At 42.0% G+C, this 24,214-nt stretch overlaps 1 protein-coding gene across 1 annotated transcript; it reads right to left on the bottom strand.

The window, feature by feature from the left end:
• Positions 1-251: 251 nt before the first annotated feature.
• kcng4a (potassium voltage-gated channel, subfamily G, member 4a) lies at positions 252-22,991 on the bottom strand. The gene is made up of 4 exons (XM_085281510.1): positions 22,672-22,991; positions 20,149-20,751; positions 19,403-20,044; positions 252-1,827 (listed from the first exon to the last, which is right to left on the bottom strand). Exons 2-4 carry the CDS (start codon positions 20,254-20,256, stop codon positions 952-954), a joined length of 1,626 nt encoding a protein of 541 aa, XP_085137636.1. The 5' UTR covers positions 20,257-20,751; positions 22,672-22,991; the 3' UTR covers positions 252-951.
• Between the last annotated feature and the right edge of the window lie 1,223 nt (positions 22,992-24,214).

The raw sequence follows: 24,214 nt of genomic DNA, 5'->3' as shown, positions 1-24,214 counted from the left end.
AAAACATTAGATTAGACATTAGAGAGACGCTCTTCCACAGTGCTGTAATTGTGCGCATGAAAACGAGAAGGTGATGTAAGAAGCGGATTGCCACAGAATTCACAGAATACTTCTCTGTCTGGCAGCGGCAGCTGTTTCTGTTTCTTCTTCTCAGAGTAAATGTTCAGCAGTAGGACTCTGATTGAGCATCCCAGATGAGCAGAGATTAGACCATCGCACCAAGGAAAAAAAATACAGACCAGAAAACGGATTTCTCTCAGATTACTAGGAGAGCTTTTATTTGGAGCGTTGCAAAGTACATTTCATGGTTTTAGTGCTCACTCTCTCTCACTCACGCTCGTCTTCATTCAAATAAAAACACCTTTTTTTCTTTTGTCACTGATTTAGAAACATTTGGAATAATTATGCAATTTCTTAATCGTTTACCTGGAGTTTATATTTGAGAATGGAGAAACCATTTCAGTCCAAGCATAGAAATATACACAAGAGAGATGAATCGTATCATATATGAGACAATCAATTTGCTATAGCATGGCTTCAAGCTAGTATACAGTACGAAACACACTGAGGTCATACTGTAGGCAACAGATTAAAAAGTAATGAGAATGAAACTAAAAGTTGCAGTCAGTATTTTCACAGTGGGAGGAAAAGCAACTTTGGATTGAATATTGCATGTTTATGGACGCAGCCGTTTACTAATATTGCTGCAGAGGCTTTCTGGTCGGACAAAATCATCCGATTTAAAGGGTTGTGTGTCTCTCAGCGCGGACACTTTTACTCCTTATGAAATCCTTGAAGAGCAAAAGAAATGCGTAATGTTTGCTTAATCTCTTTTTATCCAAACAATGCAGATGCCCTCAGAGCTGTGTAGATAGTGAGGCCTTTTGGAAACAGTACTTTCATCGTATACTGCACAGTCACATCTTAGAGGTCAGTCTGTGCAAATGCAGCTCAGAAAGCTGCTGCCGGAAGGCTGTGATTATTATTTCCAGCAGCTTCGCCACCTTTCCCTAACAGAGCCAGAGATTCCAGCGAGTGCACATTATCATTGTCTAGATGCATTTTAGGTGGAGCCGAGTTCTCACCGCCTCCTTCACCTCCCGCCTCCTGTGGCTCCCCACTGGCAGCAGCAGCTGCAGCGGCAGCCACGCACTCCTCTTTGAACAATCGGTCATGCTCCATCTTGAGCTCTTGGTAGGAGCGGGAGAACATGTGGAAGATGGAAGTAGCAGGGAAGGCCATGATGAGAATGCCACTGAGGATGCTGCTCAGTGCTACCACCTGTCCCGGAATGGATCTGGGCACCATATCGCCATATCCCACTGTCGTCATGGAGATAATGGCCCACCAGTAGGAGGCGGGAATGCTGGTGAAGTCATGGGTACCTGTGAGCTCGCTCTCAGCCAAGTGCACCAGCGGGGAGAAGAGGGTGACAGCGACGCAGAGAAAAAGCAACAGAAGGCCAAACTCCCGGGTGCTGCGTCGCACCGTCAGCCCCAGCGTCTGCAGGCCGAGAGAGTGGCGAGCCAGCCTCATCACGTAGAGAATTCTCAGCGCTCGCAGGATCCTCAAAACCAGGCCTAGCTTGTCCAGGTAGCCCTTACCTCCTCCCGGCCTCTCGTGTTCCAGCGCTGGGTCTTTCTCTGTCACCACCAAGGAAACGTAGTAGGGCAGGATGGCCATAGCGTCGATGATGTTGAGCGGCCCGCGGAGAAAGTCCAGCTTGCTCTGAGCTTGAATGAACCGCAAGATGAACTCCAGGGAGAACCAGGCCACACACACCGTCTCTATGATGAACATGTTGTAGCACTTAGATGAACACTCGCCCTGAGGTGGAAGAGAAGGCAAGGCAGAGAAATCGAGGATAAGAGAAGCGAGAATTGACAGGGAGTAAGACAGATGGTGAGAAAAGCACAGGGAGAAGATTCAGAGGTCAGATAATCGTCTTTGGTATTCATTAATTAATCATAAGTTACATTCGGTCAGCATACTAAAGCTACTGCAGCTGCACTGGTGGGTTATAAAGTGACGTGATCGATCAATTATTGCATTTGGGAAGACCTCAAGGATTAATCCTCCATGGGAGTGGCGACAAAACGCAATCAAACTTGTGTGCCCTCCAACGACAGTGTCAACGAAGAGCAATGCAATAATAAAAAACTCCTCTAAAAGAATAGTGGGAGTGGGGTGTGTGTGTGTACATGACACTGCTGCTGACTGACCCTCGTTTTCACACACTTGTGCCATCACGCAGATATATTCCTCGCAGCCAGGACAGCTCTTTGTCATGTGACTTTGAATATATGTTGTTCTGAGTATTTGCTACAATGTTTCTCTTAGAAGCGCAGTTTCTTCAGGCAACACTTTGTTGTCGGTTTCTGACTGTAGTAAGTGAGAAATATGCTAAAGTATCCCCTCTGTGAAGAGGAGACTTTGCGCCCCGATGATGGGGAATCATCAGTTTTTCATAATGTTATGAGTTATTTGGTTTTTACACAGGCTGAATGTGAGACCGCATTATTAAGACAGACACTGTTTATGTCTTCTCTGTGACACTCCTTTCATCAGCCTCCCCCCCATTTCTCCCCACGTTTCCCATTGCTCACTCTCTGCTTTTATCTGCACTGTCTCATTCATTTCCCTTCTATCTCACAACTTTTTTATCCTCCTGCAAGCCTCTCCTTCATCCCTCTGCCTCCATCTCCACCTTCTCATCATTTATTCTTCTTTCCTCCTGTATCGCCCTCTTCGAACTCCCTCCCCTCTCATTCTTCATTCTGTGCTCGCCCCTCACACTGCTCTCCTTCTGCATTAAAGCCTGCATTCATTCATTCATTCATTCATTCATTCAGCGTTCCACTAAGTGAAGTTTCTCTATGCGTTGTATCCGTCATACACACATACATCTGTTTACTTCGTGTTGCATTATCACTTGTGTCCTCTCTGCCTTTTTCACTCTTTTTAATCCCACTGTGATGTTTTGCCTTTTTGCTTCATTCCTGCAGAGTGGCTCTGCATATTTTGTAATGCTGGTGCAGGAATATGTGTGCTAAGATATTGTGACTTTCAAAGATGTTCCTTTGTGCAGGTTGCATCATGCAGTGATGCTAGCAGTGATAATAGCAGTGTTTATCCAGTCTATAAAGGAGGACAGTCTCTCAGCTCTCTGGCATGAATCTTAGTTCTTCAAAGTTCAGGACAAATTTGTCTTGGTGAGACACTTTTTAGGTTTTATGCTCTACAATCTACATTTGAACAGGTCTTAATATTAACTGTTTAAATGCTTTTGAAAAGGATTAATTTTATTTGATTGTATTGTGTTAATGTTTTATATATAAGGCCTTTCATGGCAGATGTAGTTCTTTTGATCATTATTTTTAATGGACAAATATTCATTAAGTAACTTCATGTTGCTTTAGATTTACATCCAGTACGACTTGCATACTGTAGCATAATGCAGCATCAGCTTCTTTCAAGGCTTCGCTGAGTTTTATGGTGTTTACACCCAGTAAAATATTCAAACCCAAGATTCCACATCTTTCACTTGCTGCATGGAAATAAAATTAAGCCTGACCTCTTTGCTATCTTATGGTAGGAACTGACCCCCACTGTGATGAAACTGTAAGCCTAAAACAATATGTATGAGGCTTCATGTCTCCCAGGTGGCTTAAAGTCTCTATGTGACTATAAGAAGTAAAAAAAGCTCTCTGTTAACTGAAGACATCGATTAAAATCGATCAGTCTTTTGTTTTCCAATTTTAGACTAGTAATTAAAGATTTCAGTCACTGTCTCAGTTTAGCTTTTGATATTTGCTAATTGCACCAAACGGCTTTCTAAATGTGAGGATTTCTAGGAAAGAAATGATGTAAAAGTTGCTGAACATGATTCAAAAACAGATGAATAAACTTTAGTCCCGACAATCGTGATAAACATGAACCTTTAATGGTTCCTAGAAGGAGGAGCAGGGCAGAAACACATTTAGTGTATCATTAACATCAGTGTGGTTAATATGTTAGCCAAGACATCCTAGTTTCCACATGCAGCAGGCAACATGATGGCTTACAGCTTTCTTTTGGTTTCTCAGCAAAATCACAAAAACTCTTTGTTTTATTTTGGCCTTTGAGTCGACAGCGACATCGCTCTTAAGCTGGTCATTGCATCATAATGTTTCTGAGAATTTATGATGTATTTAACATCTCATGTTAAAATGTATTCAATAAAGCTGCAGCCCGCACAGTTAAAAGTAGAACCACGATGGCTATATATGATTTCTCCAGAGGTCTGAAGGACTCATTGCTTGATATTTTTGTTGAACTAAAGGAAAAGACACACCACAGCAAATCATTACCTAAATATTAACTGAATATAAACCTTTAAATTTCTCAGTTTCAGGACATTCATCGTGTTTTTTCTGTCTGATGTCTAACTCTGTGGTCTCCCTGCATGAATCTTTAAGGCACTTTCTGTCACAGTGTAGATGTTCTGTCTGACACAAGCACCATCCTCTCCTCGCGGCTCTTTCTTTCTCAGGCCTATCGCAGCTTTGTGCTCTCGCTCTCTGCAGAATAGACCATTTGTTAGAGCTCCAAGCCTTCTACTTCTGTTTCTCTGCCTTTCAACTACAGACACAATTGTGCACACAATAACCTCCCACAATACTAACTATCTCCCTGACCTTATCTCCTCCGAATGACTCTGTGGAACTAATGCCAGCAACAGCACATTTCAGCACAGACACCATTCACCCCACAGCTGTCTCATAGGGGGTCTCGTTTTATCATCTGCATTAACACATCCCAATGTCAAATTAAGACAAAGACTGCAGTGGGGGCAACGAACACTGAGGCATTCTCATGGCAAGGACATTTAAAATGAGCAAAGAGGAAAATACATTATTATTATTATTAGTATTAGTATTATTGCAGCTTTCCTTATATTTCGGAGATAAAAATGGTATTTCTACAGAATCCCGCAGATATGTGGGGCATAAATCAACTCGAAGTAAATGAATAAAAAGAACTCAATGACAAAATGAACAATATGTATGACGCAAAAAAATTCTACCCAAAGGTCGAGCTGATCTGAACTGAGTTGCTATTTTGCACTAGATGTGTGTTTTACAAAATAAACACATGCATGACAATATTGATCATTATATTTTGGCTGAAGTGCCCTAAAAGCAGCCCTGCACTCAGCCAGAGCTCATTATATGTGATCACATCCACACCTTACAGTTTAAGTATTAACTAAAATGTTTAATACTTATGTATGATGACACTATTTTGAAAACGTAAAGTATGCATCTTAGGCAACTTGAGATACTACACTTGCTATGTAATACATTATTTTGGTATTACAATGTGAACACAGTGTGGAGAAAAAGGTTTCAGCTGAAAATGTCTGTGTGACCTTGACAATTGTCCTTGTTTTGAATACGGCAATAACAAGGAGAAGCCAGATGCTACAATATTAATATATATAAGCATAAAACTATCACAGCATTACAACCTATACAAGCTAAAGAGAGCAGCCCAGAACAGAGTCCGTTGGCATGGTGTTGTTGCGGACCTATGCTCCCCCAGGAGTCAACAGGAAAATTGATTGAACCTATACAAAGTGATCCAAGCTAATGTCTGCTGACCCTTCAGCATAGCTGCTTTTCTGCATGACGGTTTTTCTGTCGTCTCTCTAAATAAACATCTGGCTTTAACTGCGTAATTTTGACGACTTGCAATGTGCTACACGGTGTTTGTGTTCATGGTTAAGCAGACGGTCAGAAACATTCAATCAGCTCGTGATGGTGTTTTTCTCGTTCTGACCCCCGCACTGGTTCATCGCCATCATACTGTTACTGTTGTGTCAGCATCAGTTGAGCTTTATATTAATGTTGGCAGCTTAGCATCTACCCTGTGCAGTCAGACAGCTACTGGCTGTGGGGTCGCTCCGTGTACCGTGGGTTTGAAGTGTAAATGTGTGTCTCTATTGTTGGACAAGAGAAAGCTTCTATATCTCTGAATTATGAATGTTTTTTTTCACGTGTGGATCAAATAAAGCTGCACATTTTCACTGTGTTCAAAAGATAATTAGGACAACTCTTCGCAACTGTCATGCTGCTACAGCAACTCAGGAATGTTTGCTTTTCTAACCACTGCATGATTATAAACTGTGGTTCATTCTCTGACTCCTTCACAGTATGTCCTTATAACTCTTCATTCCTCTTTCTTCTACATCTCTTGGGGCTCCTTCTCCCACGATGATTCTGCAGTCCTGCATATCAAGAGGTACAGTTGGAAATGGGAGCAAAAGCAAAGATTCTGCCCATCAGTCAGCTTTACTGTGCAGCAGACCTTGAACAAACTTTGCACCACTAAACACTTTTCCTCTATGCTGCTTTACTGACCTTGCCCTCACTTTGAACGCTCTAAAGAAAAGCTGAATAAAGGAGTGTGTGGATGGACAGCGAGGACAACCACAAAAGACACGCAGCTGTCCTTAACCTGGAACTGCCAACATCGAGCAATGTGTTCACTAGTCATATGGACACGCACGCATGCACACTGGGTAGAATATGCCGTGTGGACTATATGCACCCACTGAATTACAAGAATCCTTGAGATATATTGTAATAAATAAGAGCCTCAAACAGCGAGCTATTCTCTATAGAGTACGACTCCTTACACTGAGCACCTTACCACGGACATTTGTGTCAGCATAGAGTTGCACGGTTTTATCTTCATATGAAGTAGCTGTAAAGCCTTCAGAGTTATCCATCACTGATAAAGACCAAGAGATTGTTCATGCATGAAAACCCCAATAGAGAAAAATGAAAGTGAGAAGGTGGCTCGGAGAGATACGGGAGAGAAAAAAGAAGAATAGATGAAAGGAAAGTGGGTGGCTAAGTGGTGCAGAGGGAGAGAGGAGAAAGGGATTACAAGCAAAGTTGATGAGGAAAAGAAGAGGTGACATCTGAACCATGGGGACCATTTGCAACTCTGCATCTCTATTCTCTCTCTGTCTGTCTGTCCGTGCAGCACATGGACACACAAACATCCACAAATGCAGAGATGACAAATTTTAACAAAGGTTTTTGCTTGTTAGACTCTCTCTTTCATGCCTGCATGCACACAAACAGACACACACTAGTAAAGTCTGTCTGTAGCCTCCAGTTTCAGTGCAAACTGCTATAAAAGCAATTTAATGTGATGTCAGTTCCTCATCCAGTATTTTAAATTGTTTAGTGTCCCATCAAACTATAGGCACATCGGGCGCACACAGACACACACACGCCTTCAGTAGACGAACATCAACTTTTATGATCACAAAAACATTTTGTGCAAGCGTTTTATTTTTTATCTGTAAGAAAATTATAAAAATGTCTCGTCAGAACGTGGAGCTGAAAAGAAAAAAGCAAACTATTGGCTGCAGTGTGCACCGGCTCACTCTGAGTGTGTGGGGGAATGCAGCGTGACACAAAGAGTGACTGCTGTTACGACACGACTGAGCTGTCTTGTGAAAAGGGAGTTGGCAAATGTCATGTATGTAACCTCAGGAAATTAAGCATCTGCTGCTTGTTTGTGTGTCACTGTCACAACTGGTTTTCTACCACATCCTACTCTGTCTACTTTTAATTGATCTTTTGGGCCGGCTGGTTTTTCTGGGGAGTTTTCCCTCACCGGTGTTATTCCACACCTGTCCACCAGGTGTCAGCTGTGTGGGCTCCTGTTACACAACCGCATAACTGTGCCAATGTGCTTCCTGCCTCCACAGCTGTCCCACATCACAAATTACTTTCTACATGCATAAGTAGAGCTGTTTTCTCAGTTACAAGGTTGTTTGCAGTGCATCTGTTAATTATGCTGAGCTTTCGTTCGTGGAATTAAGTCTTACCATTTGGCAGCCATCTTGGCATCGTAGACATGTGGGTAGTTTTTTTTTTTCCTTGTATACCTTATTAATCCCCTGTGGGGAAATTACTCTCTGCATTTAACGCATTCACTCAGTGAAGCAGTGGGCAGCCACCGATCCAGCATCAGGGGAGCAGTGTGTAGGGACGGTACCTTGCTGAGGGTTGCCTCAGGGTAGTCGTTCGATGGATTTGAACCCCCGACCTTCCGATTATGGGGCAAACACTCTACCTGCTGATATGAGTTATGCACACATGTGCAGTTTCACAATATTGTGGCTTCATTAGCATGCGCAAATATGATCATCATATCTGTAGGTCTGGTAAATCCTATCAAACACTCACCAAAAATCATGTTCTAGATAAGGTCAAGCAAAAAGAACCTTTACCTACAGTTATGGGAAAAAAGAAAGAATTCAAAGGGCTCTGTGCAGTCCTGTGACAGCTAAGGGGAAGTAGCAGCCAGGTGCTGCTGATCAAATGCCCTTGGTTAATTAATCATCAGTGCGTGTAAACACCTTTATGAAAACTACATGTTGGCAATAAATGTGTCTCAACAAAATGTCATTCAAGGTCAGAGTGTGCAAAAAAATAATAAAAACCCAAGAGCCACATCTCAGACTCTACAGGCCCAGTTAGCATGCTAAAAGTTAACATTCGCGACAGTGCAATTAGAAAAAGAATGAACAAGTACTGCTTGTTTGGAAGGGTTGTCAGGAGAAGGCTTCTCCTCTCTAAAGACAATATATAGAACTATAGCAGAGGTTCCATCTGATCAAACCACAGAGATGTTCTTTACACAGACGGGAACTAAGTGGAGATATTTGGCCATAAAGCACAAACACTGTGCTGCACGTTTAAGACCAACTTCCTTTTGCTTACAGTTGTAGGCTGTGCTATGTCCTGTTATTTACAAACCATTTAAAATACTGTTGTAAAGAAGGTGATACCAAGTTGCCAAATCACTTTAAAACCGAATTATTGAAAACTCAAATGAAGCAAAATCACTCAGGGGAAAGAAATTTGAAGCATTTAAGGTCATTATTGTGTTTTTGTATTTGGGAAAATAAGCTTCTATTCACAAGATTTAAAGTCATATTTGAGACTCTGCTAATAAATAGATTTTTAGCTTTTTATATTGAAATGATCTGTGAAAATTACTAAATATTTTCAGACTAATTTTCTAGCTCAATAGTTTGAAAGCTCAACACACTGCAGCTGAAGAAAAGCTGACAAATTCTTTTAAACAGACAAAACACAAGCAAATATTTTGCATTTTCATTAATCAGCTTTTGCTGCATTTAGACAAAAGCAGGCAAATTCAGAAGAAAATGCACCGGACAAAAATTTAAAATAGAAAGCAAAGATGGAGGCGGGCTCATGGCAGATATTAGATATTTGGAACATATGAAACGGGGAAAATACTCTTTCTCTAATTACCACTTTAATCTTTGAATAGTCAGCTTGTTTTTTTATGCAGCTTGCTCTTAATATTTGTATTACCAGATCACACTCAGGGACTCTGTGCATCTTTACCTGTTGCTATAAGTATGTATACAGTTTACAGAGATTCATATGATGCAACTCTCAAATGCATTTTAACTTGTAGATGTCAAAATATTAATTTATAGGAGGAAGTTCATGTCCAGTATGTTCTATATTTGTTCTCGTTCACCTTTTGAGCACAGCACGAATGTGAAGGCTACTTGACATTTATGGAAGTGTGTGTGATGCATCTTTGTTGCATGTCTTTCATTTCTTTTTAAAGGTCATCACAAAAGCATCAAGTGATTTTAAAATTCATAAACTGGCAACATCGGGTGAGACACTTTGAATTAAAAAGCAGAATTTGAATTTAAAATGTGTTACAGGAGACAAAGGTTGAGGAATGGCTCCCGTGCTTTGCTGTACTTATCTATGCTGTGCGATCCCACTCTGGCATGGACAGGATAAACACCTCATGCTTTGCTGTTCTCTCAATAATCCCACTTGGCAGCCATGCGGCACATCCGACGGAGGGAATGCAGCTCATAAGCAGATAGGCCGTAACAGGCGTGGAATCTGCTTGGAACTGATACGTTCAGAGTACATACATGCCCGGGGAAACAAACAAGGAAATGCATATGCATGCTAACTCAAAGTGTTGCTACAATTATTCCAGCTGCAGTGGAATCTGATTATTAGCATGTACTGTAACTGCAGACCTTCTTGTGGTCTGAAGGTCTGCCAGTTTAGAAAAGATCTAATGTCTGCCATTTTAAAAGGACAGTGCGTGTACACAAACCGCCGACTTAGCCACCTCTTTTTCCTACTTCTCCGGCCTCTATTTCATTCCCTCTAATCTGCAGCCACCTGCTTCTCTAAAGTCTTACTTAGTTACTTAAGTATAGTAACCCTGAGTAACTGGCAGACTCGCATCCTGCTGAGGCAACCAACTTTACACACCAGCACCTATTTATGCTCTCTTTGTGTGAATTTAATGAAGGGGGGGAATCATCACACACAAAGCACGCATGCTTAATTTTGTGCCTCTGTTGTTAAACACACAAACAAGCTTATGACTGATGACAGTGCTTTGTCTTCTGAATTTGGCCAATGACAGAGAGAGTACACACACACACACACGTGTGCACACACATGCACACTAGCCTTCGTGTTAATTCTGTGCATCTATTACATTATGTTTCACATCTCAGGTGTGCGAGTAAATCATCTTAAGCTAAATTACATGCAGGGGGAGCCTTTAGTTACATTATGCTCACACAAAACTTATCAGATCGCTGTCACTGCTGCTCTGAGCTGCAGGGGGAATTCATTCATGCTTCCGAGTCCAGATAGTCAAAAATGTTGGTCTCCAAATCACAACTCCCCCCTCACAGACAAAAAATGTCTTTGTTGATTCACATAATGGAATTTAGCACAGAAGCAGGAGGCCAGTAATTCTTCTGAGATGTAATCACAGCCAATACTGGTTTTCAGTGAAGCTGGACATAAAATGCCAGATAAGGATCCAGACTCAGGCAAAAGCGTGTTTTTGGTTTCAGACGCTTGGATCTCTGACAACCAGTAAATGTTATACTCTTTCCTGGCCAATCGTTTCTTATTTCTATTGTTTTATTTACTATATTATATGTAAACCTGTCTCATAGATTACATGAGATGCTACCTGTTCCATAGCAGGTCAGCGCTACAATATGTACCCATTCATATCACAACACACCGGTCCACTGTGTCCATTTCACAGATGCAGACGTTGCAGTAAGTTTCGGTAATCTGCAGTATCAAGCCAACATGAAAATAATCATGCATTAAACAGACATTATACATATTAGCCACCTAGCTTACTCGATTCTAACGATTAAGGATCCTGGAATTAAAACACTAACTTTAAGTATATCATCTCCCCCTGCTGGTAATGCAATTTCTGCATGCGTGTCCATTTCAGATTTGGAGAGGCAAAGCGTGAAAAGGACACGGTGGACTCGCGTGTCTATTACACGTTTTGCTGTGATACTGGGTTGACCCATCACCTGTCAAACATGAGATGCCATTCTTAAAGGCAGCTATGTGATCGTATTATTAATGAATGATTTTCAGTGCTGCCCATAATTTAGATGTGGAAGGATTACTGACAGTAATTGCTTTTAGGTTATTATTCCATCACTGAGGCTCTGTTGAAGATGACATGAATAGAAGGTCATTTAATGGACTCCAAGAGTGATTACACACCATTACATAAACTAACTTTATCTTAATGACCTTAGAGTTCAGCATATCAAATGCAACATGCTATGCTATTAAGAATTGATGTCTAAAAATAGATTTTTGACTGTGCTGCAAATGCACAGTCAGTGTCAAGGACGTGTGCTTCGTATGACGCTCACCGGCAGGCGGGGAGGGGTGGGGGGGCTAAAAATGCTAGCAAAATAATATGAAATGAGTTAGGTTTGCTGTGCCGAGAATGTGTGCGCACACATGTGTGTCTCCTCTTTCTTATTTACCACTTTGTCTGAGACAGCCTCTAAATACTGAACAGCTCCTTTGAGAAAACAGAAATTGGAATGCAGATGTTTTAATATTTACCACTCGTCTCTTACTCCTCTATTACCTTCTTCTCTCAAATACATAAAGTGATACTTTATCTTCCTTCAGACATCACAAGACTCATTGTGTCAGTTTTGTATCTCCTAATAAAATAAGAAATCCTTCTCGTCCGCAATCAACAGCCCAGCTCTGTAACTCAGTGGGACTATTGACCAGTCTCTGTTTGAGAAGATGTGGATGAATCAGAACGCTCAGTGTGGCGCTTGAGCCACATAGTCTGTCCCTCAGTCTCAAGATATTTGTGATTGATGTCCTGGGACGTAACTATTGAACAGCAAATCCCACTCCAATTTATGGCATTAAGAACATAAAATGACTCCCCAGGCCAGAAAGCATCTGAATTAGGCAAAGGAGAGCAGATCTGTCGAGGCTGTCTGAAAATGCTCCATCAAACAGACTTAATTCCAAGCAACACTTAATGACAGGAACGTATTTCTGTGATAGACGGATGAAAATGAATACAGACAGGTTTTACTTTGAAAGCACAAATAAAGTGCGTCTTTGTTTCATTTGTGACATTTGAGCAATAACATGTAATTTCAAGAAGGTTATCGATATATACTGAGACCTGCTGCTCTTTCTGAGTGTTGCTACCATAGATTTGACTCAAGAAGATTACTGGTGTCTAAAAACGTTTTCATGAATAAGCAAGCGTCAAAAATAACGAGCGATTCACTGAGATCGTCGTGTCTTTTAGCTCAATATGTGACACTGATGGAAGAAAGTGCTTCCACTCCAGAGGGATTACATTAGGGGGCCACAACCAGAACGTGAAGGTTAATCCAAAACAGTAAAAGTAAAGACACAAGCAAGAAGTAAAGGCAACATCACAGCATCCTGTAGCTGCGAGCCATAAGGTACAGATGAGTTTTGTTACTTTGTTATTTATTAGAATAAATAACACCAAAAATATCACCTAAAAAATAACATGAATCGAGTTTTTTCTCAATCTACACTTGATTATAATCTCAAACAGGATTACCTGAGAGTGATAATCAGAGGAAATGATTATTTTGTCCTTTCAGCCTCTCGACAGCAGCGACAGATCTTTTGTGAATAGCTAGTTAGTGAGATGATGCTACAACTTTTTAGTTCTGTCAACGTTTGAGCAAGAGCACTGCATCAAACATCCCATGAACTTTATTTAACTAAATCTATACTATAGTTTGAAATACTTTCTGTAAATAAACACTGGTATCCATCTGTGCGTACAGTAAGTTCATTTGGAGAGCCATTAGCAGTTTGGTAGCCCAGTCTCACTTTAAAGAGTCACTGACAGTTCACTTCAACTCATTGCATTTATATTGCACTAAACCATTACAACAGTGACCTCTAGGTGCTTTACATCGTTAGGTAAAGACTCTACAACAATACAGAGAAAACCCAACCATCAGATGTCCCCTATGAGCAAACACCTGGTGACAGTGGGGAAGAAAAACACCGTTTTAACAGGAAGAAACCTCCAGCAGAACCAGGTGAGCCAGAGATTAACAGTAACAAATGATTAAATGCAAAAATACAAATAAATAAACATGAAGAGATCAAAAGTAGGTAAGTGCAGAAGAAATGCTCAGTGAATCTTGGGAACCCCCCAAACTTAGGCCTATAGCGGCATAACTAAGGGAGGGTTCAGAGTCACCTGCTTCAGCCCTAACTGTAACCTTTCTCAAAACGTTTTCAGTTTTAATAGTAAAAGTTTGGGGTCTGTCTCTCCAAGCCAAACTGAGAGCTGGTTCCACAGAAGAGGGGCCTGAAAACTCTGCCTCTCATTCTACTTTTAATATCCCAGGAACCACAGTTATGTTACTATAAGTGATCTCAGGAACACTATTACATGCTTAGTCTAATAACAGCCCTGAAATAGTATGGATCTTGGGTACTATTAGGTAGGTACAGGAGCCTTTGATGTATTAAACAAATCACTTTCATTTCAACTTACTATAAGGTATTTCACACACAAGCATCTTTAGACTTTAATGGGCCAAGAAAAGAAATGGGTCAAAGAAAATGTATTATAATCCAGGACCACTTACTAATATAGATATTAGGTGGCTGACTAATCACTAATCATATATTGATAGTAATTTTTTTAATCTTTGAATGATCATCTTCATATGAATCCTTTTGATTTTCTTTGTTAAAGACTTAAAAAAAACGTGTTAATTGTGTAATGTGCACAAGTTATATAACAGAGAAAGACCTAGTTTGGTATTAATGTTATAACACTTCTTGTTACTCCTTGGCAAAATATGCAAAATTATAAAATTCTGAAACTGACAAAAAGATATTTCATTTAAATTTGGATGATCTGCCCTTCAAAGAGTCTCCTTGGGGAAGGGCGATCGTGGCTCAAGAGTTGGGAGTTCGCCTTGTAGTCGGAAGGTTGCCGGTTCGAGCCCCGGCTTGGACAGTCTTGGTTGTTGTGTCCTTGGGCAAGACACTTCACCCGTTGCCTACTGGTGGTGGTCAGAGGGCCCGGTGGCGCCAGTGTCCGGCAGCCTCACCTCTGTCAGTGCGCCCCAGAGCAGCTGTGGCTACAATGTAGCTGCCATCACCAGTGTGTGGGTGACTGGATGTGTAAAGCGCTTTGGGGTCCTTAGGGACTAGTAAAGCACTATATAAATACAGGCCATTTACCATAACTTTGCAACTCTTATGGTGCAAATGCTATTTTTAGATCGCTCCATGTTCGGGTACAAGCACTTGTGCATTTATGACAGGCTTGGATCTCCTCTGATGTGTTACAGCACTGACCCTTTGGGAGAGGAGAAAGTCATAAGGACTCAGATCTGGTAATTAGGGTTTGAGGAGTGGCAACAAGAGCAGTCATCACAGTTCAGGCTGTTTCTCTGTCTCTCTGTGCAAGTTTAAGGTCCACGGTGACGTTGCCAACACACAAGAGCAAGCTCACAAGGTCGAAAGGAAGACCTCCACAGAGCAATCAAAAAATACCAGCTGCACGGGGAGCAGTGCTTCAAATCACACCTACAATAAGTGTTCATCTACATGTGCCGCCGTTACATATTTAAAATACAAAATATGAGTAACTGTATTCCGTTACAGTTACCGTTTAAAAAGGTGGTATTCAGAATACAGTTACTTTGTTGAAATAAATGGATTACACGGCGGTACTTTCCTGTTTCATATTGTCGCGGGTCAGGACTGTTTGGGTTTTGTTTATTCTGTTGTTCCAGGCGGCAGCGTTACGGTTGCCATGGTTACAGGGTGACGCTCTCTTTGTGTGTTTCCTGGTGAGCGAGCGCCTTTTTGTTGTTGTTGTTGTGCTAAGCTAATAGGCAGAATGCTACAGCCTGATGGGCAGTGTAGTCTGTGCTGCAGGGAGAATGGACTGCCATACTCGTTATGTGTCTGTGAGCGAGGGAGAAAAAGGAGAGTGGAAAAGTACGAGCTGTCACCGAGCAGAAACGGGAGCTGGAAGCATGTAAATATAATAATAACCACTTCAGCCAAGAAGAGTGCCTGACGAGCCCAGTTGTAAGTAAGCTATTAAGACTCGACTGTACACCGTGTTCCTGTTTTCCTCCGAAACAATAAGTTCCATTGAAGCAGCCTTTCAACGCCTCTCTCTGTCTAAAACTTGACCCAGACAACAAAGTAAAGCTAGTTTTCGGCTACGAGCCCAACACAAACTCTACGTATTAGTCAGAGCTCCCTTTACTACGGTTCGGCGCCGCGGACCTTCAGTAATCGTAATAAATCACACAGCAATAGGACATTCATGTAGTTGTAAAAAGCACGATAATATATTAAGTAATCCAAAGTATTCAGAATACGTTACTCTCATCGAGTAACGTAACAGAATACGTTGCAAAATACATTTTGGGGCATGTAATCTGTAATCTGTAGTGGAATACATTTTAAAACTAATCTTCCCAACACTGCCTACAATATGTTCTTTGATAAAAGATCAATTTATTATCTTTAGTCCAAAAGCTGCTGTTGGCATCATTTGTATACGAGGCATGAAGCTCAACTCTTGTTCGGTGTTTTTCGACATGATCAAAGATGCATTGTTGAATCATATGAAGGTTTCTTGCATCCACTTGCGTTTTTGTGCTTTCTGTAAAAGTGTCACAATTACAAACATCCTGCAGAAATGACATTGATTTCAGAATCACATTGAAAGTTTTTACATAATACAAAGCAGAGATACATGCACACCCACAGCAGGAGACAGAAGGATGAAAGAGTGGTTATCAGTGGGACTGGAGCTGAGCTGTTAGCTCCTAGTGGTATACTGCTTGATAGACGAGATCAGCTGAGGACAGAGAGAAACACATTACACGGACAAAGGGGAGCAATCAGAGGAGAAAAATTAAGTAATGTTTCTTGCCGGGTTTTTTCTACCAGAAACTTCCTCTCTTATCTCCCTAAAGCACATTCTTTCTCTGTCTCTCCTTTTCTCCTTCACTCTATTCAGCCACCTAGTCCACAATCCATCTTTACTTTACGCTATCTCTCCTTCACATGCCTTAGCCAAACAGAAACAGGCAGAGAAGGTGGATGAATTATGAGTGGACGAGGGAATTTCAGCCCACTCCGGCACATAACAGAACAGAGAGACAAACGGCAGGACTACGTGAATTAAAGATGACAGGAACCCTGCCGCTGCTTGCTAGCTGGACGCTGCAGATGGAGTTCAATGCAGCTGAATAGTCTGAACCTCCGGAGCATGCAGAGGGAAAAACATGAAAGCGGCAGATGGATTTGTTTACTTGTAGATGGAACTGCCATCCTCTTTCTAGGAATGAGCGCAGACATGCAAACACATGCCTGAGTGAACGCATACACCTAAATGTCCTTACGTCCCACAACATCCTCCCAAAGGTGTGAGATGTCAGACACAATCATACAAATCTCAGATGACCTGATAACCCACACTGCTGCCTCAGGGCATCGAGACAAACACTCCTAGTTACACTAACTCCTAGAAAGAGTTTCACAAAACTTTGCACTGGCTGGAAACACTGTTACACCAGGAATCAATACGGCGTGGTAATTGCAAGTGCGTGTGTATGAGGGAAGGCTGCGTGCAGCCTTTCAATGTCTCCGTCAGTGCAGCTGTGCTTACCTGAGGTGAATATCAAGCAGGAAAACTTCATTTACCATTTACATAAAAATGCTACTGTAATACTACACATCAGAAATGTTATGCTATTCAATCTCTGCTTGCTTTTAAATCCTGCTGCATTTCTCATTCGTTTCTGCTGGACCTTTCACTGTCATCACTGCATAGAAAATAAAGCTACAGCAGCAACTGAAGCCACTGCATATTTCCACTTAGGACAATAGTAATAGGTTTGATCTATCACATGCTCTAAAAGGTCCATATCGAATGCATAGCAGCAGACCAGGAGACTCGATCCACTCCCGAGCCAAAGCTCTTGTCCATCTGTGTTCCTATGACTCTCACCAACTACTGGACTCCTCTTGGCAGGACTCTCAAAATCCTCTCTTCAGCCTTTACAACTCATCAAGTATTCTGCTGTCGGCCTTCTCCAGTAACACCACCCCCTCCCTGCACTCGATCTTTTGGCTGCCTGTGACTGCTCGTATCAAAATCAATACAGAGATGCTGCTGTACACTTCTTGAGGAGTTTCCATTGAACAGGTGTGTCAACTTACATACATACGTACATATGTACTGTCTTGAGCCTGATACTCGGTTAAAGTTGCTTTATTGTACACCTGAACCTGATATGCAGGGATTATTTTGAACTGTAATTGGACTGGTACTCATGTAGTGCCATAGTGGAGCTTTCTATTACAAGTCTCATTCACCCAGTCACACATACATCCATGCAGAACTTTGCCTAAGAACTTTCTAACACAGGGGGCAACTCTGATTTCACCAACTTGCCCAAGGATACTTTGGATGTGGGCTGGAAGAGCCAGAGATCGATGCACTGTCCTTCTAATTGGTAGGCAACCTGCCCTACCACCTGAGCCACAGCTGCCCAGTTGTGAATTGTACTGAGCTGCTCTAGAATAAGAATGTGGAGCTGGGAACGAGCCTGACAGGTCTACTTCAAGGACACCCGGCGTATGAAAAATGATCAAGTCCTGAATGGGGGACATGCTGCTGTCAGACGTTAGTCATGAGCCAACATGAGACAAAAGAGTAAATGTGTGCATAATTCAGAGAGCGCTGTATCAGTTTCAGTGGATGGGCTATTCTGTGTGCAGTGGTAGTGCATATATGTGTTTTTTACAGCGTGTCTGTTGATGCACGCGTGTGTGAGTCCGTCTACGTTGTCACATACAGTACGCTCATTTCATTATTCAGATACTGGACAGGCCTCAGTGAGCAGCTCCGGCTTAATTATTCTGTGCTGCTACGGGTAGACAGATCACACACCGACACTGCAGCGTCCCCCCAGAATATTGAGGAGGATAAGATGACAGCGAGTTTTATAGTTTAGAATTTTCACTTTTGCAACATCAGCATTTGTCTAAGATGTTCTCGCTCTTGTTTTTTGTTGTCCTTCAATCCAGAGTGGAGTGATATAAAAACAGTTAAAAGCAATTATTCATAAACATGCAATTATGTGTGCACAGACCCCGACTTGCAAAGGGCCAGCGTATAGCCTGGGTTTGGGGATCATCTGGACTTTATAATGGAATCTATCACCACCACTAATCTCCACACCTGAGCTGCAGCAATGGCAAAATGTTTATTAACCAAATATCTCCATTAAACACATTTAATGTTAGTTTCCAGGAAATAAAGGAAGTGCTAGTGATTATGTCTTGATGAGCCTTCATTCTAAGCAGTCACGATCACTCACATGATAAATCGCTTTAGGACTCTCTCTACAAAATTGTCATTTATGGCTCTTTTGTACTAATCTGACTTGGTTTCTGAATCTTCTGCTGCTAATAGCTACGCTTGCAGCAGGCCAACACACGCTTGGTCACCGGTGTTGATTTCACTGGCCAGTCATTTTCCTCAACGACCAAAAATAACAGGCTGAAATGTACTGACCCTTTTGTGAGTGAATAAAAATGAGATGAAAATATTCTGGAGAGACGAGATCCAATCAGAACTAATTAAGTTCTGCAGGAGACAGGAACTAGCATCCATGCTCCCTGTCTCACGACAACGTGATAAAATATCGATGCATGGGAGGAAGAGTGGAAATATGGGCACATTTCACATTCAATGTCAAGGAAAAACACAAGAAACCTTTACACTTTCCATTTTTGTCAGCTGATTCAACTTTAGATCTGGTGTACTGTACTCTTACCATATTTAGTTGACTAAAACTACACTAAAACTAAAAGAATTTAGATGCCTACATCATGACTAAAACCCAAAGACTATGACTGAACCTAAATCAAAATGGTCACAATCAGCACTGTTGGCCACTCACCCTGTCCTCTTCCTCTCTGAGGTCTGGCATCGTGCTGATACATAAACTGACAACAGTCACGGCAACCATGATCACCGACAGGCAGGCAAAGATCTTCCCAGGTAAGCCTGACTGTGGGTTTTCTACCATATCTCTTAGCCAGTTCATCACTTTTCTGTATTGTGTTTCCTCCACTGTCTCCCGCTGCATGGCGTTTTTCTGCCTGCGCTCCTGCTGACGCCTCTCTTTCTCGTGCACTTCCTCGATGCGCGTGTACATCTTCCTCTTGCAGCAGCGCTCCATGTACGCCATCTCCACGCCCCAGTAGGTCAGCTCATCGTGCAGGGAGAGGATGCACATCTCTCGTAGCAGTCGGAGTTTCCCTGCAGCCAAGAAGTTGAGGATAACCCTAAAGGCGGATGGTGAGCGGTCGAAGAAGAACTCCTTGCGGGCTTCATCGTAGTCGTCACAGATGCTGGCGATGTCCTCAGGTGACCTGCAGCCACAGAGGCGGCCAAGTCGTGTGAGGGGAAATTGCTCCAGTGTGCTCCAGGGGAAGGTGTAGCGGTTTCCCCCGACATTGATCACTGCCAAGGAAGCATGGTCGATGGACAAGAGGTCCTCTGGCCGACGGATGAACTGAGCTCTTTGGTAGTACACACCCTATAGCACGAAGAATGAAACGGTGATCATTGTTATACGATTTGAGAACTTGTTTAATATAAATCTTCCCTAACCATTAAATTTACCAGCAATTGTGTTCATACCTTGATAGTCTCAGTCTCTGGGATCTCAGTGAATATGTGGTCGAGACTGCTGTCATCACTGACGGACAGATTGCTGAAGTCATGGTTGGCATTGCTGATGATGGGCATGGCAGCATTCACAGAGCACTGTGCTTCGATTGGAGAGTGGACAGCTCAGACCAGATAGCAAATACAGAGAGAGTCTGCAGACAGTGCCCTCTGAAACTTTTCAGTCTCAATAAACATCAGTTTTTCTGATTTACAGATCTGAAAAAGTTTTCCTGCTACCGTAGGAAAACAGAAGAAAGAAAAGGTGCAGTGCTGTTTTCCTTTTTTTGGTCCCCAACCAACAGAGCGTCATGAGGTAAGAGGTCCACAGCAGACTGAGTCTGTGTACCAGACTTCAACATCAAATCAGTGGGTAATCCTGTTCTGAAGCCAGTCTAGCAAAGGCAAGCCTGAATAAGAGGACTGATCACTGGCTGATAGCTGCAGAGAATGAGCTGCATGAGGTAAGGAGCCAAATTTGCAGTGCTGGGGTGTTTGGGGAACTGAGGAAGATCCTCTGTGTCACCACAACAGGATTAGGGAGGGTCTAAACCCGTGGTGGCATCATGCAGGCAACTGAAAGAGAGACAGAGAGAGAACTGTTAGAACGAAGCAAGGATGGACTGAGATTAAGGCATATACGACAACACAGAGCAAGAATAGGAAAGACTGAGGACAGACCCAAGACTGAGAAACCTAAAGGAGACTGCAGTGCTAGAAGCTCCTCCCTCCTCTTTCACTTCTTTTCAATGAGAAAGAAGACAGTCACACTTGCTGTACTGCTATAAATGGCCCGTTGCTGAATGCATAGGCGAGGAATTTTTTGCTCATGTTCACATTGAGAGAAAAATGATCTGTTAAAAATGAAAGACTAACAGAAGAAAAGAACGTTCAGGTTCACAGTATGATTCACACTCAGAGTACGTTACTGGCCGTGTGCTTCAGTGTCTGTTGCACAGCGCAAGGTCCAAAATGTTTGCCGTTGGCAAAACAACTTCCCTGAAACTTACTGGCACTGTTAGCTGTTAAAGTTGCCCAGAATGGTGAGTTGTGTCAGAGCTTTAAAGAGTTATAGTTAATACTCTGATTTCAATGTGAGCCCTCTTATTGTGTTATTTGACATTTAATTGAATTCAACAAACACTCAGATAATCCTCTGTAGTTTGTTTTTGTATCCTGTTACTAACAATACAGCTGCCTTATATTTGGCTGTCCTCCACTTTTCTCTTGGCAGCTTTTGGTGTGAATAAAATGCTACAGTGACATTTCTTCAAATGTCCCAACAGTTTAGATAATCCTAATTTAAATTTCACAGTTTTCTACCCAGGACCACCAACACTAACACTGCAGTATTGTCATTGTTCTGCTTAGTATTCATGTAAAGTACATACAGGCTTATTGAATGTGTGAATGACACTTGGACGAACTGGATCGTACCCAAGTGCTTCGGTGCTTCAGATGCAGGAGGATAAGATCCTGTTATTGAGGAACCAATAAATCAGTTCTGTCAAGGTGCTGGTATTTCATTTCCACCGCACAGGAAGAGGAGAGAATGATAAACTGTAGTTAACTGATCTGTAGTCCTAATGGAAGTTCCCTCTTTTTTCCTACTGTAAAGTTAATTGAAGGAAGCGTTTACACTGTTACTATCAGCTAATTTTGGTGCAACAATAGACACAAATCCAATAGGTTAGATGGTCAGTCAGTTAAAATGAAATTCCTATTGTTGTGCATTTTCTTTAGAATTCAGTAAGCGGAGTTTTATTGAACATTGTGACATTTAGGAATCCTCCAATTAACTTATGAAACTGACTAAAAGTTAAAGTTGTATTAAAATGAGAATACGTACAATTCTGTTTTGTTTTTTAGATTCTTGACTCTGGGAGTTTTCTATTAAGTGGCTGTGCTGCATGCAGCATTCATTCAGGGAGCTTATGTTATATTCATAGTCAGTCAACAGTGACTGCGTTTGTCAGGAGCTGCTGGAGAGGCAGGGATGCTTTATGTTCAGCAGGAAAATCTCTCTCTCTGTCTCTCTCTCCCCAACTTGCAAAAGCACACACTGGGAAACATTTTTACGCCCTTATCTCGAATAGATATCCAATTAAACTCGGTTAAATCTGTCGCGTAATTACGATCATATAACCAACTCTCGTTTGGAGGATTTTTGCAGAAAAGAAAATAATAATAATAATAATAATAATAATAATAATAATAATAATAATAATAATAATAATACGACCCCGAAAGTCAAATGTGGTTTGAAGGACATTTTAAAGACCGTAATCTTACAATTGATTCGAAACAACTTCATATTTTGGATACACTTAGTTCCAAATAAAACTCTCAAACACAAAGTGTGATCATTTGTCCTCCTCTGTGTTACAGTGTTGGCGAGATAAAAAGAGACTTGTATTTCATTACAACTTCAGACAAATATAAAAACTACAAACAAAACCCCTGCAGACGTCGATACAACTTATGAGCACACCTTACCGTCCTCAGCCCCGCGCTCATTTCAGACGGCCGGATCGATTTTGAGTAAAATCCCTCAATGTCGCCTCTCAATTCCTCCGATCATTCAACGCCACGTCAGGGAGTCAGCGGTCATCACCAGCCACCACATGTCACAATCACAGGGACGCCTTTCCGGCGTCATCCACTCCGATGGAAGGCGCGCAGACAGTCTGAACATACCGTTGATGGGAAGCGAGTAAAGGTTTGGAGCACTGAAAGTGTCCCGTTACAGCTCACGGAGCGGTGCTGCAGGAGGAGGAGGAGGAGGAGGAAGAGCACGGGAGGAGGGAGTCGGCGCTGTGGTGCGCAACAGAGAAGACCGTGGATAGCTTACCCAAGTTCAAGTGTGCGTAAAGGTGACAGCAGGTACACAAGTGACCGGGAAAAGGCGACTGTGTGCAAGTTCCAGAATACACAAAGGGGGCATTTCAGCAGAAATGCGGGCATCGGGTGGCTTTTGTTGTCCGCTACCTTTTACACAGTGTGTAATTCAAGGACACTGAGGAGATGCTATCCTCCATGCTTCCTACCCTGACCGCTTCACGCGCAACAGGGGGCGCGGTTCTCCCCGGAATTACCTTCACCAACACATCTGAACTCGAGCTCCAATTCAGACTCAAATTTTGCAGTCAGCTTGTGTTTTATGTGTAAATAAGACCAAACTAGTGGCTTTAAAGAAAACACAGCAAGACAGAATATTTCACGTTACCTGATTTATCAAAAAACACAAACATCTCTGTGCTGTTCTGATGAGGTGAGCCTGTTTGCGCTGCAAATTGGACGGTCGACGAAGAAGGTGCTGTCAGAGTGAAATTGATTTTTTATAAATATTTTACTTGAACTAATCTTATAATTCAATAACTGATGGTCTTATTGCTTCCTATAGTTTACTGCTGTTTACTACTGGAAGATATGGGCTATGTAAAAAAGAAGAGTCATTGTAGGTTGAACCAGATGTTTGAATTACTATTTAAAGCCACACATAAAAGAGGAAAACTCGCCGGTGGGAAGGACAGTAATAAATCTTAGTAACACTGAACAGCTGGACAAACTTTGGACTGCGTCACAAGTACATAAATAGATGTGAGAGTTTAAAACTGCCTTTGAAAAGTGTAACTGTTCCAACAAAACTCATGCAGTATAATTCAGACAAGGTGAGAGTTCAGAGAATAAAATATCATCAGGCTTGTTTGCATCTCCAGCCTCAAAGTTTGTCCTTGAGAAGCAGCTCATTGGGTTGTGTGTGCCTGAGGGAGCTGCTAAAACAAGCAAACACTTTGGCCAGTCCTTTATGCCATCTAACAGAGCAGACAACACATTAGTGAGGCAAGAGATGGAAACTGACGAGGTAGGCAGGTGGTGCTCTGTGTGTGTGTGAGAGACATTCAGCTTATTTAATCCCTCCATCACTACTCATTAACCTACAGCACAGGAGGGCTGGTTAGTGTATGCAACATGACACTGATCACACATGCTGGGCTAATAGTTCTGTGTTTTCTGTTTTGGTTGTTTTTATTCCTGC

The sequence above is a fragment of the Mchenga conophoros genome, linkage group LG7 (genome assembly GCF_057382185.1).
Source record: "Mchenga conophoros isolate Kocher_MC1m ecotype Shallow Benthic linkage group LG7, M_conophoros_male_GT1.1, whole genome shotgun sequence".
NCBI classification, from domain to species: Eukaryota; Metazoa; Chordata; class Actinopteri; order Cichliformes; family Cichlidae; genus Mchenga; species Mchenga conophoros.
The sequence above is the reverse complement of the archived record's forward strand: the minus strand, read 5'-3'. Positions and strand labels throughout refer to the sequence as shown.

Coding starts and splice junctions, on each gene's coding strand:
- kcng4a (XM_085281510.1), bottom strand. CDS start 20,256: ATGCCCATCATCAGCAATGCCAACCATGACTTCAGCAATCTGTCCGTC. Junction 20,045..20,148: donor CAGAGACTGAGACTATCAAG/GTATGAACACAA, acceptor TTCGTGCTATAG/GGTGTGTACTACCAAAGAGC. Junction 1,828..19,402: donor TCAGAGAGGAAGAGGACAGG/GTGAGTGGCCAA, acceptor CTTCCACCTCAG/GGCGAGTGTTCATCTAAGTG.